Here is a 16,781-nt window from a genome sequence, read left to right as displayed (position 1 = left end):
ACCTTTTTCCAAACCCACTTTTTGATCAAGATTCCCGTAATATAATATCTATATCCAATATCAATATGTTTCGTTAATATTTGGTCATAATTTTTTCCGGTCCGTATTCCTTAGATCCGGTATTTTTCTCCTTTATTATTGAAATTCTTTCCCCCCTACCATAGCCATCATTTGAGATAGTCCAATGATAGGCTTTTTCAAAAACCTTCCCATGATTCTAGTCACAGCACAGAAACGCAACAATTCACATAAACAGCAAATTATTCGATATGCACCTTATTCTGGTAAAAATTGCACTTTTAATAATGCATATCGATCATTTGTTTATTAATTTAATTTGTGTTATACGTCACAATGTCATATAGTGTTTAAAGATTGTTGTACACTCTCCGAATTATCAATAGTGTATTCTTGCGTCTGCCTGCAGTAGTTGTTAACCTTTAACCCGGCCTGTAGGTTTTATTTGCAGAATTTCAGCCCCAAGATTTGCAACTTGCCAACTTGTTTACTTGTAACTTGTAAAATTATGTCCTACGGACCGCCCCCAGCGTACAACCCCAGCCACGTAAGAGTCTCCACGATTTTTGTATCGGGGTTTCATGGCTTGAAAATGTAGTACAGAGGATTTTGTTGTTGTTGTAGCCAAGTTGTTTGTGCATAACGTAGCGTCTACTACATGCATATGTTTGTATGTGTACCAGTACCGTTCGACTTGTGTTCACATTTGTGTTCATGTGTGTTTTGAATAAGGCCTTAGTGCTAAAATTTTAAAAGATTATGAGAAACCACGTTCATTCGCACACACACACTGGGCCGGAAGAAAATTATAATTGTTTGAATTTTCTAGAAATATTTGCACGTACACAAATATCAAAGGTTATGTGAGTCACCCGTCAACAGAAAAAAATTACCTTTAATTTTGTGCAAACCTTCTATCGTTCTAATATACGTAATGCGACCATGCGAGTAAGAGAGTCTTCGGTAGAAGGTAGAATGAAGGAAAGTACATCATTTTCTCTAATTCCAACAAAAATGCAATTATGGCATGCGCTTTATACTAGAGAAATAATTCAAAACAATAGTTGACCACTTTGTCGATAGAACTTTATGGGTATTAGTAAGGTTACTAAGGTGTCCCAAAGCATTATGGGTACTAGTAAGGAGAATGATGTTCCAAAGCATCGTGGGCACTAGTAAGGAAATGTCCCAAAGCATAATACTAGGCTTATGGGAGCTAGTAAAGAGGTGAAGTCTGCCATCTCTGATTGTTTGTTCTTCCCTAGGGCGGAGGTGGTGGTTATTCTGCACCCCCTCCCCAGCAGCAGGGCTATGGTCAACCCCCATCTTACCAACAGGGCTATGGTCAGCCCCCAGGACAGCAAAACCCTTATGGTCAGCCAGGTGAGATAATAATATTCCTATTTCACGTATTTTAAATGTGTGTGGTGTCTGGGGTGTGTCAGCCATTTTGCACATCATTGGCAACATGTACTGTGTAATTTGTTAAAATCTGGAATGTAGGTTTCATTAGCTAGGAAGCTACATGTAGGTCTTCTTTGTGCAGGCTTTAGGCTGATGAGGATACAACAGCGCACCTAGCAGGGGTTATTGGAATGACAGTCTGGGGTGTTGGAAGGTATCCAAGAATTTGGATCAGCAAAAATTGAAAATAGCTTTATAAATTCCACAAATCAACTAAAGTTGATGTACTAGTAAGTCAGTATCTAGAAATGGCATGGAAAAGTGCTAGAAATCTGGAGGATGATTATGCATGAAAAAAGCAAGTGTAAAACAGTGAGAAAACCATCTTCAACTCAAGCATAAAAGAGACAAATTCACCTTTGGAAAGGCACATGTGTATTCTGTTGACTCAAATACAAAATGCAGTTCTCCAAGTTGGATTTTCAATGTTAAGTACAGTACTACACAAGTACGAAACAGACTCTTCAAGACATAACTTTTCCAAACACAGAGAGCTCAAAACAGGCTGACACGTCCTTGCAAAGGTCTGCTAAAAAGTTCCTCGAAGAACAGTGCAGGAGAAGGAGAGAGAGAACTGGTAGGGTTACCTAAGACAGTATTAAACAGCATGGCAATGCTATAGTTCCCCATACACTGATACAGCCTGGATAGGCACCCTGCAATGCATGACAGGAAGAGATAGGGGGAGCTGTTCAATGTTCATGAAAGATTCTCCCTGACCTGACCTATTTCTACTTATAGTAGGTGGCTGAAATTAGTGAAATAACACATGCAGATTTCTAGAATGCAGTGTATTCCATATCACCCATGGTCTACGGGTCCCACTCAAAAAGACAGACCTTTACAGACCTCTTGATGTGAAATTAAGGCAATTTTGTTGCATGAAGATGGAAGGCCGTATGTATCATTAGGTATATTAATTATAATAGAATAGATTGTCTACTCCTTTTTATACCATTTTTGAATTGCAAGCTATTCACAGAAAGTATCCCAATTCTACACATTGTATGCCAGTGAAATGAAGTGGTCATGGCGCATTGTTCTTTGTATATGAACTGAAATTTTCCATGGGTGAAAGAATGAATCAATGTATGAATCTTTTATTGTTCTACAAACAAAAGGAGGAAGTTGCAGTGACACACTGAGAAAGGAACCCGTTAATTTGGTACTTTTGAGAGATTTTTTAATATATATATCTTCTAATAAAGTATATAACCTACCAAGCTTCCTATAGAAGTAAAGATGTTTTTTTTTATCTTACGTGTGTTACTTTTACCCATAAGGCCCTCGAGCCCCACCACCACAGCAGGGGTATGGGTCAGCCCCCCCACCCCAACATCAGGGCTACGGCACCCCCCCTGCACAGCAGCAGGCTTATGGAGCCCCCCCTCCACAACAGCCGGGGTATGGAGCTCAGCAACAGAGGTATCACCACTTAGTTGTATGCCAATGTCTACTACATGTACAAGATACTTAATTATTATTATATATTACTGTGTTCCGGCCTGTGTGATAACTAGTTTTATATCATACCCGGGGCGTGATAACCTTCGTGTTCTGTGAAGCACGGCCCAGGCTCCCATAGAACAATTGGTACCTGTTTCGTCCTAACCGCTTGCTCCACTTTTGAAAATTCGAACACAGAATTTGGACGTTAGAATTGATCTTGTTGCATTTTTTTTGTTTAGGGACTGCAAATTTTCGCTCATTTCGCATTCTGGTGCTAGTCGGGTTGGTACCTTGGGTGATACAGTATACCCCATGTTATCTTCTACATGTATAATATGTACATGTACATACTACGTATATTATCAATCATAAAATCCTGATTCCATGGAATAATTCAAATGTATTTTACCTGAGCCTCATGCAGCACTTTCAAATATTATGAACACTGGATTTTGGACATTGGCAATGATGGTGGTGCATTTTGTATTTTTTTTTGGGACACCAAATTTTGTCACATTTTGATTTTGCATTGAAAAGTGTGTTTTCTTGGTTGAGTATGACAATTAGAATATAACATGGTGTATTCTGCATCATGCCATAATACATTTTTATTATTGTTGTGTAATAAAGTTTCTATTTCTAGGTATGGGGCACCCCCTCCTCAACAGCAGCATTACGGAGCCCCCCCTCCACAGCAGGGGGGGTATGGAGCACAACAAGGCTACGGTGCCCCCCCTCCCCAGCAGGGCTATCACCAGGGTTACCAGGGGCCACCCCCTGGAGTGGACCCAACGTTGTGGGGGTGGTTTCAGGTAAAGACTGAGTGCAACATTGACAGTGTTTGGTGGAATCATGTTGTGTATATCATATTTTTTTTTCGTTTTAACACTTTAAGACAACAATTTACAGTCAATCTTTGTCTTTAAGCTTACCACTGAGGGGACCACTTGGAAAATGTGGTCATCATATGCAGAACGTGTGGCAAAAGTATAGGACAGAGAACAAGAAAACTGTAGCAAAATGTATCTCCCATTTTGAAACACAATAGTAGATTGACCGAAAGTGACCCAGTTGGCGCCATTTTATATTTAATATACGTAATATTTATATAAGCCTGTAATGTTGTTGAAATCAATGACAAACTACACCGATAGCTGATTCCATCAAGTTTTCTAACTAGTTATCATAAAAAAATTGCATAGGGAAAAAATTGGGAACGAGACAAAGCAGTGATTATGACCATTTGGCTGGCTTATAGAGGTGGTCGCTTGGGTAGCTTTGACTGTATTTCATAAATACACAAAGAAGAAGAAGGTCCCTTTCCATTCCTTGCAGAGCATAGTGGTGATGCCCATCACCATTTCTGTAGCCCTTTGGCCACACAGTTGTACAAGCACTACAGCTGGGTGCCAGCCTGCTAGTAGTGTTGTGTGTTTGACCTTCCCATACTCTTGTATATGCTTTTACATTAGATGCTGAGTACTAAACAGAAACTAGAAAGGCCGACATTTGCTTGAGAGCAAATGCAGCAGATGGCTTCACCCTATCCCCCATACCGAAAATGGATCTATCCTACGATGGCTGCCAATAGTCTACAACCCCATGCAGAAATGGAACCTTCCAATGCCGGAAATAGCCAAAAAGCCCTATTTTACATAACTTTAAAGTGGTGTATGTCAAAATCGTGAATGACATTCTTTGGACATGTGTCCAAGGTATTCCCATACCAAATTTCAGGTCATTCAGATTTAATATTAGGGCACAGGAGCCAAAAATGTACATTTTTGGTCCAAAAATAGCAAAAAAAGCCCTATTTTACACAATTTTAAAGTGGTATATGTCAAAAGCGTGAATGGCATTCTTTGGACACGTGTCCAAGGTATCCCCATACCGAATTTCAGGTCATTCAGATTTAATATTAGGGCACAGGAGCCAAAAATGTACATTTTGGGTCCGAAAATAGCCAAAAAGCCTTATTTTTCCCAATTTTAAAGTGGTGTATGTCAAAAGCTTGAATGAGTTTTTGTAGACATATGTCCAAGGTATCCCCATACCAAATTTCAGGTCATTTGGTTTTAGTACCTGGGAACCAGATCTCAAAATGTATATTTTTTGCCTGAAAATGGCCAAAAAACCCAAATAAAACAATTTTTCAAAAAATATGAAAAAACGCGTCGGGGTATTTGCCCACTCTACCTTCATGCCAAATTTCGTGTTATTTGGCCGGAAAATGGCAGAGATGAATCCATTTAAAGAAATGGCAGGAGGAGAAGGAGGAGAAGGAGAAGAAGAAACATGAGGGAACACAATATGTCTTCACCACCTTGTGGTGAAGCCATAAAAAACAGTCTGTACCATTTTGAAAGTCTTTGGTATGACCCAGTCGGGGTTTGAACTCATGACCTCCCACACAGTCCCAGTTACAAAGCGAGCACTCTTCCTGATTGAGCTATTGTACCAGTTAACAGACTTAAAAAAGGTTAACTAATGAACAAAGGCTCAAACAAACTAACAGTTGAACTTTTGGTTCTGACAGACGGTTGACCAAGACCGGTCCGGCTCCATCAACGCGACAGAGCTGCGGCAGGCCCTGGTGAACGGGAACTGGTCCCACTTCAACCCTGAGACATGCAGGCTGCTCATCGGCATGTTCGACCAGAACAAGTGAGTCGTGTGGCGTAACGGCAGAGTGTTCGGATTGAAACCAAGTGCTAATGTAAACAACCTGGATTGTAACACTAGCAAAATCCCCCCAACCCTAGCCTTTAATGTATGCCACTTTATACAAATTTCCTCACTTTACTCAGATGTAAACGAGCATGTCTCTTGTCCATTCATGCGTTTGTCTGCATTTGCTCAAATTTGAAAAAAATTGAGTGTGCCATTACTTTTGTCTTGTGATAAATGTTGGAATAAAATAAAACAACAGTTACTCTCCTTTAGGGCAGACGTCACCACTGCATTGTTCAGTGAAACACCCAAAATGGGAGCACGATTCTAGTAAATGTTGCTAAAAATCTTGAAAAGTTACAAGTGTCTAATTTTGATGCTTTTGGGTTTGAAAGAACAGATACCGGTAGGGTCTAAACTTTCTTGTTTTGGTCAAGTTTTTTTTCTCATTTTACCAGTTTAGAGGACATGTTTTGATTCGGTCCTCAGTGTCCTGGTGTCTATGTCAGATCAAAAATTTAATGTCTCTTTTATGTGAAATAATATATGGATGGCCGACCCAAAGAAAGGCTAGGGTTGGGGGGATTTTGGTAGGGTGAGAGGGGTAACGGGAAACACTGTGTCCTAGGCATAGAAAAAGCTTCATGTCTCAGATGGTTGTATTGATTTCAGGGATGGAACCATCAATATCCAGGAGTTTGCTGCTCTGTGGAAGTACATCAATGACTGGAAAGGCTGCTTTGACAGGTATGCTATAATACTTTAATAGTATATATTTATACATGACTTTTTTGTGACTTGTTTTGTGTGCACTTGTATTTGCACAAGTTACTAACTAAAGCTGCAAAACAAAACAAAAATTCTGAATGAGATAATCTGTCTGATTAACATTACTACCATTTCTTGGCACATTTTCATAATTTCATATGTCTTAATGCTTTGGAAATACCAGAAAAATTCAATTTAAATCTGTGAAATTGCTCTGGTGCCTTCAGCTACTAGTATTGTACACATGTCATGGAAATATTGAAGCTGAATTACATTTTGTGAATGACTTATGCTAAATAGTGCAGCAATGACACAGATTTTTACCACTAAGACAATAATCTCCATGTAACATCCATGTCCATAATATCACCAGGGTCCATAATATCGCCACCTTGAGAAATAGTGTGCTTTAAGATATTTTTACTGCAACATACTTTTGGTATGCACTCCTTCACACATCAAATGTACATACCTAGGGTATGTTGCAGTAAAAATATCTTTAAGCACACTTTTTCTCAAGGTGGCGATATTATGGACCCTGGTGATATTATGGACACGGATGTTAGATCTCTTATATGAACACCATCTAACCAGCCAAAAACAGCACCTAGTTAGCTCTTTACTTACTAATAATAGTTTATTCATGAGAAAAATTGAATGTTGATTGTTTTCTTCAGGTTTGATACAGACCGTTCGGGTAACATCGATGCTCAGGAACTAAACAATGCCTTCAGGACTTTTGGATACTCACTGTAAGTTATCATTACTTAAACTTCTGGAATCTTGTAGCATTTTTACTCACTTTCCATTCCAGTACTGTAGGCTGATGCTGCTATTGGTGGAATCATTGCTTTGAATTTCAATGGTCTATAGCTAGAGACGTGTACCGGTATGTGTGTACTGGTTCTATACTCTTATTAAATACAAAACAAATTGCAGTAATGAACAACATTAACATCAAATATTGTACATAACTGAAACATCTTTTGTATAAGAATTCTCCATAAACTTAAAAAATTAACACTTAACTGTCAAGTTTATTCATGTTTCTGTCATAGAAGGAGTTCAGAAGAACATGTTAATTTGTTGAATTGTTGAGGTACAGTTTCAGGTCCGGACATGAACCTAAACCCTGTGCCTGTACCTAAAATTTTTTTTAGGTACTTAGCTCTATCTATGGCTGAAGTATACACACCAGTTGTGTGCTTTATCAATGATTGGCAGTTGTTCTTCTGGTGTCTTCCGTACAGGTGTTCTGGCCAGTGTGATAATAAACCGTATCACATGGAGTTGTAATAGAATAATTCCAACGCTTTCAAAAATTTTAATACTGGATTTGAATGTTGGAATTGTTGTTACAATTTTTGTTTAGAGACAACAAACTTTAGTAAAGGTGTGCATTCTTGGGTAGGTTATGATTATGGTAACATAAATACTGAAAATGTAGGGAATCTTTATTTGAGAGCCCTAATAGCTGTCTCTGCTGAGATATTTTTACATGTTGTGTAGAAACACACTACATGCAAGGAGGATATTAAAGACGAATTCCACTTCATGATGTCATATCCAACATATGAAGAAAACAGACAAAAGTTGATACAATCCATAGCTTCCAAAACTAATGTTACGCCACCTCACTCAAAATCAGATATCTTTAATATACTCCTTTCATATCCTACTCAGTTATCAGTGTACGTTGGAAAATTCATATTTGAATCACTACAAAAGCGACACAATATTGTAAATAAGTAGCTGATATATCCCCTGAATTACAGAATGTAATAAATTACTCTTCCTAAGAAAACACAATAGATTAGCTCGTTAGAATCATATTTTAGTATTAGTTTGTGTATGTACCATTGTTGTTTCTTTGCCATACATTGTACCAGCTACAGTTGTTGAGCAATAAAGTTGATTGATTGATTGATTGATTGATTGATTGATTGTATATAATGAACTATCCTTCCTTGCAGTTCAGCAAGTTTCTGTGGGATGATTGTTACAAAGTTTGACAGGTCGAGCAACCGAACCATCAACTTTGATGACTTCATCCAGGTGTGTGTGATGCTGAAGGCACTGACAGACAAGTTCCAACAGAAGGATGTGCACAGGAGAGGGGTGATCAGGATCAACTATGAGGAGGTCAGGAAATAGATAAGTCATACCAATTTGATTTCTTGGTTAACGGATTTTTCTAGAAAAAGAATGGAGCGGGCGGGCGAAAAAATAAAAAATAAAAACAGGCCTAGGCATCCTATTATGGCCCCAAATGGTACGATAGGAGCCATGAAGTCAACACACCAGGCTGGTTCAAAATCTAAACAATGAATTTTGAACTTTTAATGATACCACTGCATTGAAAGATGGAATAACTGTAACAACTAGGAAGAAAAGGATTGTTTTCAACTGTTCAGGGAAAAATATGAGCATTTTGCAGTTGATTCTGAATTTTTTTTTTTTACAAATCAGAAAAAAATGAAGTGGCAGAATCCGTTAACCAAGAAATTAAAGTGTTAGACCACACTAGTGCTGTGTACCAGTACGCTGGAACTATAAGACAGTATAAAGAGACTCTTTTTACACAACCAAGTCTTTCATTCAGCCGACGTTTCGGTGACCGTCTGTCACCTTCCTCAGGGCAAGTCTGACTGGTTCACATTGCACTGCAGCACAAGTGTCACTGTTATAGATGCATTCCCAAACGTGCAATATTTAGATATCTAGTTGTGTGATTGGATTACAGGGAAATGTATCTACAATATGGTTGGCTGAATAAAAAGAGTCTCTTTACTCAGTGTCTTACCAACCTAATAAAACTATTCAGGAATACGCTGGAACTAGTTATGGACTTGATCTAAAATGTTTTGATTCAAGTCTAAAAAACATGAATGCCTGGAACAAGTTCTGGACTTACAAAAAATCATGTCAAATTCCCCTTTTTGTTCTGAACCACCTGAAATCTTCATTAGTTAAAAATTTGTGCTCCAAAATTAAGAAAACATTGCCATTGAGCATCGTCAAGTGTCTGCCTCCGTAAATTATGCCCCGTTTTCCATTGGGAAATGTTAACTGAGAAGTCCTATCTGTATTTTGTATATGCCCTGTGTTTAGTTTTGGACTCACAAGTTACCTAAACCTAACCTCTGGACTTGAATCTGGACCTGGACCCGAATGTGGGTTTAGGTACACAGCAGTAGGCCACACTGACTAAGTTATAATTTTATGGATGACATCCTCTGAAGACCCCTAAAGTAGACACGCGGGCAAATAAAAAAAAGATTCCAGCCTCCCAAAAATTCTGCTAAACCACAGGAATACAGAGTTAGTAATAGTATACAGAGTTAGTAATAGTATTGTGACTGCGATAGTACATAACGACTTTTATGACAAGCCGGCACATGCTGGCCTTTTGTGGCATGTTTGAGTTGTCAGTACTGACTCTTGAGTTCTGTGTAGTTTGGCAAATTTTGGTGCATTTAGCTGGGGATTGGCTTGTGTGTAGCACCAAGTGTACTGTCATCATTGTACTGTTTCACTTGACTAAGGAACTGACTGATGAATATTCTCCCTCCTTCTAGTTCTTGGAGATGGTTTTGGAGAACAACGTTGTATAGAAGCCTGCAAAACAGCCACAGCCAAACGGAAAGTATGGGGTGAAGAGTCTGTCTATGCTCCTCCTGGCTCTACTTTTACATGAGATTATGTAAAGAATTTAATAATTATTTTTACATTCTTTTTGCGCTACATGTTTTTCTTCTACTCCAAACACATAAGGTCAATGACCTGAACCAGACATCTGTAACCATGGTATACTGTCGCTGTAGCAGACACCCTTTGGTGTTGGGTTACATTATGTAGCAAGTTGCAGGATAGAGTTGGAGGCACTGGTCACCATATCCATGTAAATGAATGTGTTTAAGTACAGTGTAGGAATAAACAGAGCAGTATTTTGTTAGGCTAGACCATGTGAAGGTAAACATTATACATTTTCTTTGCAAGTGTTACGTTTCTACTGCAAGTTCTAATTCATATATCTCTTTTATCATAATGTTACAAGCAAGAGGGATATGTAATTATATAATGGTGGCTGGTTGGTGTAGTTAAGAAAGTACTAGTAAATGATCTTGTCAAGAAAAAAAATTTATAATATATGTATAAATAGGAATGACTTGGTAAGTACACTAATTCTGTTAGTTAATTGAATAGCTGTAATATATTATAAGGTGAATGTAGTTTGTGCTCCCATAGAATTTTAGTTGTAGGCATGTACAAGAATGACTACTTGTGTTCCTGAGGCCCCCTGTTGATTGCCGTGATAATTGCATGTACATGAGTACTTAAAATTTGTTTTACAATTGACAAATGCATATTTAATGCAATTTTTGACCAAAGACTGTCTGTAACCTGCCATGCAAGGAACTTTTTTTCATCTTTTGAACTTGATTTATAGTATTCGAATATAGGAAAACTGATGATTCAAGGGATGTTGGATGTTTTGTAGAGTAAAACTGAAATAGAGAATGATATCTAATATGATAAAGGGATTATTAATTAGAGAGTAAAAAGAACAAGATGGATTTCTTTTTGGTATCAAGTGGTGTAGGGTTTTTTCCTTTAGGCCACACCAATTTAATTTCTTGGTTAACGGATTCGCCGCTTCATTTTTTTCTGATTTGCAAATGAAAATAAAAATCCAGAATCAACTGCAAAATGCTCATATTTTGCCCTGAACAGTTGAAAACAGACCTTTTCATCCTAGTTGCTACAGTTATTCCATCTTTCAATGCAATGGTATCATTAAAAGTTCAAAATTCATTGTTTAAATTTTGAACCAGCCTGGTGTGTTGACTTCATGGCTCCTATCGTACCATTTTGGTCCATAATAGGATGCCTAGGCCTGTTTTTATTTTTTTTCGCCCGCCCGCTCCATTATTTTTCTAGAAAAATCCGTTAACCAAGAAATTAAATTGGTGTGGTCTTACTGCTGTAGTTTTACATTTTTTTCTTGATGTTTGCTCTATAGACTGGGTGACAATCTTAGTGCCAACAGGTCAATAAAAAATACATACTGTATTACCTGTAGTTTTGTGTGGTGAATGTGGTATACATACTTACAATGAATGAATTCGAATGAGAGAATGAATTTTTATTAACGTGTCTTGCGACTTTTGTCGCCCAGGCCATATAGGGTTATAAGACACCAGAACATAAACATTAACATAAACATAGGTACAGAAATCATAGAAACATCAATCATAATCCGAGTCAAAAGGTCAGACTGGAAACATCAAATGAAATTAAAGAACTAAATAAAAAGTTGTACATAATCAGTACATAAGAGTCAAAAGTGCACAAAGTCAACTCAAATTGTCAAAAGTGCAAATGCAACTCAGAAGTACATAAAGTACTTACATTTAATAAGTAATAATGTAATGCCAGTGAAATGGCATTTCTGTATTTCTCTAGGTAATTTGATGTAACAAGAGTACGTTATATAAGAATCAAATTTTCATGACCACTGTCGCCTTCATCAGGATAAGTAAAGACCATTCAATCACTTCTGAATGTAAACCTGTGAGAGTTTCACAAGATTTTACAGATAATGTGTTACATGTCTGTAATTCTTGTGGATTTATATTTGTATGTGATTGGTAATTTCTTATTCTGACAAAGGCGTCAGTGGTCAGTTTAAAATTTGATCCGATTATGTACCCTTTGGCCACACTAATTTAATATGTTGGTTCTCGGATTTTTACAGAAAAAATATGAAGCGATAGGGCAAAAAAATGAAAATAAAAACAGGTCTAGGCATCCTATTATAGCCCCAACTGCTACGATAGGAGCCATGAAGTCAATACAAACGGTTGGGTTAATGTTTAAACAATGAGTTTTGAACTTCTAATCAAACCACTGCATTGGTAGATGGAAAAACTGTAACAACTAGGAAGAAAGGGACTTTCCTCAACCGTTGGGGGTAAAATATGAGCATTTTTGAGCACATGAGCAATTCAGAACCAGATTTTTTTTTTTTTTGCAAATCAGAAAAAAATGAAGAGGTAGATCTGAGGACCAACAAATTAAATTGATGTGGCCTTATGTAATTTGTAGTTCAGCATCGTACTATGATTACTTTTAGTACAGATGAGGTAAGGTGAAGAATAATAGACTAAATACCATAATTGTCAGGTACAGAAGGACAACTTTCTGCAGCACAAAACCACATTGAGTCTCGAAAACGTGACAACAGTTGGGCTAGGAGGTCAGCTATTTATTCTGCCTTCCAATGACTTTGGTGGGGGCCGCCTTTGTGACAACCAATCTTTGACAAAGAGCTACTCAGTGGGGGCCTCTAGCGATTCATGCCACTTTTGCAGCAAAATCCAGGCGTCCGGTAATGGTCAACTCCATTCAACTTTATAGGGGAGAGTAGATCAAGATGTTAGAAAGAAACAACAAAACACTTACAGCACCACACTGCATGTCATGTACATTGGATACGAAAAGAATACTGTAAACAAAATATCATTTTGCTCTGAACATTTATTGTTTCATAGGAAGACAAAGTACTAGGAATTCCCCGTACTACCTCCGTGATATTAGTTGAGTCGTCCAAATTCAAGGATCGTGATTGGCTGGGTCAGGAGCTCTTTATCGTGATTGGCTTGGTGTAGGGGTGCTCCTTCGCGATTGGTCACGTTCCTTGGGTATAAATACTGAGGGCGCGCAGTTTGTCGGTCTCTTTCGTCCTGACCACGGCACATTCTAACCCTATTTACACTCAAGACGTCTGTCTTGCTTCCCGTCTTCCATCCTATCTTGCTGTTCTCATACTTCCAGCTCTCAGTAAGTGGGGGACGGGCTCATTTGCACAAAAGAGCGGATTTTCGGGGTCAGGCGAGAGAGCCAAGGCCGTAAGTGCAGGAGGACACGCTAGCCGGGGGACACTGAGCCCTGAGCCGCCCCTCCCATCCAGGCACCCTGGCCGCGGGTCTCCACGCTCGCACGCCGGGAGTAAGGGTTCGCCCTGCCGCCTGGGAGGCGGTGGCACGTTGGCTTGGCGTCCAACCTTCAGTAACCAGATAAAATGGAAAATTCGGCGCCGACCTTTTCTCTGAAAATTTGGAGTAAAGGATTTGCCAATTTTCCTACATAACCTCTCTGATATGAACTGAATGTGTTCGTAAATATATGTATTTTACAACATTTGTCAATGGATAGTGTTTATCTGAATACCTGGCAGTTTTTTGTTGGTCGTGCCGCGACATTTATTGAAGGTCATTACAGTCGCCCCCCTCCCACCCTACACACGCTCTCGTCACCAGGATTGCAACTGTAGAGAGATGATCTCTGTCCCAGTACCCCGAGGGGCATAAATAATGTTCTTGTCAGAAGATTATGCGTACACTTCGTTGTATTCTGTACCTATCATGTGTCTTCCTGTTTTATAGACAAATGAGTATAGACATATGACAACTAGAGTTCTACGATCTCATACCTTCGCCAAATGATGTTTATTATGCTCATTTGCATGAATAATATCAGCTTATCACATTCTCCACCCAATGACAGTCCAAAAAAGGACATTCAAGCATTTCCTCATTTGAATACTAGTAAGTTGTGTTCAATGATGTTCACCTTCACTTAACTTTCAAGTAGCCGAAGTGTAAAATTCTAGGCAGCTACCAGGATGGAAATATAACATTTTCTCATTAATTATGCAAACTAAATCCTCATGTACATAATATCTGCCTATGTTTCGTTCTCAATTACGTGTGCAACGAGCTAGAATAGTCCTAGTCATGGACTGCGGATGATTATAGAGTTTCCTTAATAACCATGCGAATTACATTCTGATTTGTGTCAAGCATCACGCTACCTACATACCAAAATAATGACGATCCATCAACCCGTCATTTAGTTATCCCATGATCTCCTGAATATTTTTCAACAAACGCCCCTAGAGTTCCAGAGCAAGCTCACGTCACGTCTTCCCCAGTACAAGAGCTACCTACCAAACAAATTTCGTGACCCTAGCATGATATGTGAGATATCGAAATCGGACGTTCCACTGCAGTACCATAACAAGCCGCCAGGGTGCCCGAAATCTAATCATTTCGAGGCCTCACCAAGACCTACCAAATATCAAGACAATGCATTAAGCCTTCTCAAACACACACATACATGTACACACGCGCGCGCGCGCGCGAACGCCTCTGAAAACATAACCTTCTTGGCGAAGGGAGTAATAAAGTCCTCAATATCTAGCAACAGGTGTAGTCAAACAAGCCGACAGATAACATAGGGACCGGTAAACAATGCCTTACAGATGTTGTCAGACAAGCCGACTGATAAGCACCGAGTCTTCAGTGATATACTGCCAAGCTTTCTCCCACGTTCCCCACTTCCACCAAACAATCCACTAATTTGCATTCTTTTCCCCATATAAAGCGAAATCACAGCGAGAACATCAGCAGCACCAACACTCATCAGACGTACCTGGCATCAAAATGGCATCCATTGATCCAAACGTGCAGCTGTATGTGTGTACAGAGGGAGAGAAAGCCGTTTCAGCGCTTCCAGAACCCGAGAACAAGAAGCCCAGTCCTCCCACGGTCTCCAAGTGCGGCTGTACAGGCGACTGCGGGTCAAAAAGGTGCGGCTGTGTTAAAAAAGGCTCGGCCTGTGGGGACTCCTGCAAGTGTACCGGCTGTAAAAACCCCTTCAACATCCTCCAGGAGTACGGCATCGACTGTGCCGCAGCAGCCAGGGACAAGTGTCTCATGGACAACATCTTCAAGATAGAAGACCTACGCGGACGCCTGGAGGAGACTCTTGAGCTTGACTACTGCTGTGAAGTAGAGGTCCAGCTGAAGGACATGATCCCTGGGTATGCCGAATGCCCCGCGCCAGGTTGTCGTACTGAGTTCAGATACTCCTGGTGTCGGAATGATTTCTTCCAGTCGACGTGTCGGGGCATGAAGCACTGTGAGAAGTGTCGCGACTGTGTGGACGACGGGGACAGGCACTGTGACGACTGCCACACGTGCTACTTTGAAGGCATGTCGTGTTTCCAGTGCCCGTGTAAGGGACCGGACGAGACCGGGCTCTATCCCGATTACGTCGTGCCGATGCATCCTATTGAAGGCATGATGCTTGCCCGGGAAATGATGGCTGAGTTACTCGGTGACGACTTTACAGATGAAGATATTGACTGGTCAGAAGACGACAGCGAAGACAGTGACTCATCGAATGATGGGCACATCTTGTAAAACGTGACGGCTCAGTGAGAGGAAAGATCTGCAAAATTAAAACGAACATTTTTTCTGCTTTCCTCGTTGCTAATGTTACTACTCATGCATTTAATTTCCATGTTAAAACTGGGCCATATGATATTTGATATACATTGTATCCACTGTAACTTAGTAGTAGACTAAGTGTACCATGAAGTTTCTATATGAGTAGTCTGTAATATCAATATGTCTTGTGAGTTAATAAGTTGTACTCATTTGATCGATGTGGCCTCATATTTTGAGAACATATTGCGACAGAGATTATAGTTGAAAGGAAACTACCACCATGTACTAGTGTTTAAGGAATAGTAGTAGTAGTGGACCATGAATTCGCCGTGAGTAGTCTGTAATATAAATTTCTTGCTTGTTAGTATGTTGTACTTATTTTATCGATGTGGCCTTATGTCATATTTCGAGGACATATTGCCACAGAGATTATAGTTAAAAGGAAACTACGTATACCACCCCGTGTACTGGTGTTTAAAGGAATAAAAATTTGCTTCGAATTCATACTCTGATGTTTCCATGTTTGATACTCTCTCAACATAACGTTACCACTTACCTACATTCTTGATCTATCATTTAAACAGAGACTGTATTCCAGTCCTAGAAAGAAGAAAGAGGTAGGGATGGATAGAGAGCGAAGGAGAGGGATAGAGAGAGAGAGAGAGAATCGCACTCCGTCGCAACTACTGATTTGTTTTTTAAACCAGTGTACATATTCCATACAAATTTTTGAATTTTTGGCGCAATCATGTGACGTAACGCAGCGTTACTATCAACGCCTCCTGGCGTAGAGAATGGACATTGCAGAGGTACAGCCTGTCAACCTTCAAACATCCATAGATACTGAACAGGTATGAGCATGGATTTCACGTCATGCTAGCTGAGATGAGTCAGTAGTATATCAGTACGTTAGTAGTTGAACTGGAGTACGTTCTAGACCAAACACTCATAAATGTCCGATCCATCAAATTGAAAGTTCTCCGGCAGGTGGTTGTTCTGATGCTGTTTCCATCCCGTTTCCTCCTAAAGTATGGTGAGACGGTAGGAATGGAAACATGTGCCGCAAAATCTCTCCAACCAAGCCGGTTTCCTGGGACCTGTCCTGCCGACCTTCTC

General features: G+C 39.5%; 2 protein-coding genes across 2 annotated transcripts; both read left to right on the top strand.

The window, feature by feature from the left end:
• Window positions 1–443: 443 nt before the first annotated feature.
• Window positions 444–11,036, top strand: LOC109481554 (programmed cell death protein 6-like). Its single transcript, XM_019784146.1, has 9 exons — window positions 444–565; window positions 1,284–1,401; window positions 2,766–2,907; window positions 3,575–3,743; window positions 5,468–5,595; window positions 6,274–6,348; window positions 7,047–7,121; window positions 8,343–8,511; window positions 9,948–11,036. The coding sequence occupies exons 1-9, from the start codon at window positions 527–529 to the stop codon at window positions 9,981–9,983; spliced, it is 951 nt and encodes a 316-aa protein (XP_019639705.1). The 5' UTR covers window positions 444–526; the 3' UTR covers window positions 9,984–11,036.
• Window positions 11,037–13,093: 2,057 nt separating this feature from the next.
• LOC109481558 lies at window positions 13,094–16,144 on the top strand. Its single transcript, XM_019784149.1, has 2 exons — window positions 13,094–13,212; window positions 14,818–16,144. Exon 2 carries the CDS (start codon window positions 14,877–14,879, stop codon window positions 15,636–15,638), a length of 762 nt encoding a protein of 253 aa, XP_019639708.1. The 5' UTR covers window positions 13,094–13,212; window positions 14,818–14,876; the 3' UTR covers window positions 15,639–16,144.
• Window positions 16,145–16,781: the final 637 nt, after the last annotated feature.

This window comes from Branchiostoma belcheri, unplaced genomic scaffold, assembly GCF_001625305.1.
Source record: "Branchiostoma belcheri isolate BF01 breed outbred unplaced genomic scaffold, Haploidv18h27 scaffold56, whole genome shotgun sequence".
NCBI lineage: Eukaryota > Metazoa > Chordata > Leptocardii > Amphioxiformes > Branchiostomatidae > Branchiostoma > Branchiostoma belcheri.
The sequence above is the reverse complement of the archived record's forward strand: the minus strand, read 5'-3'. Positions and strand labels throughout refer to the sequence as shown.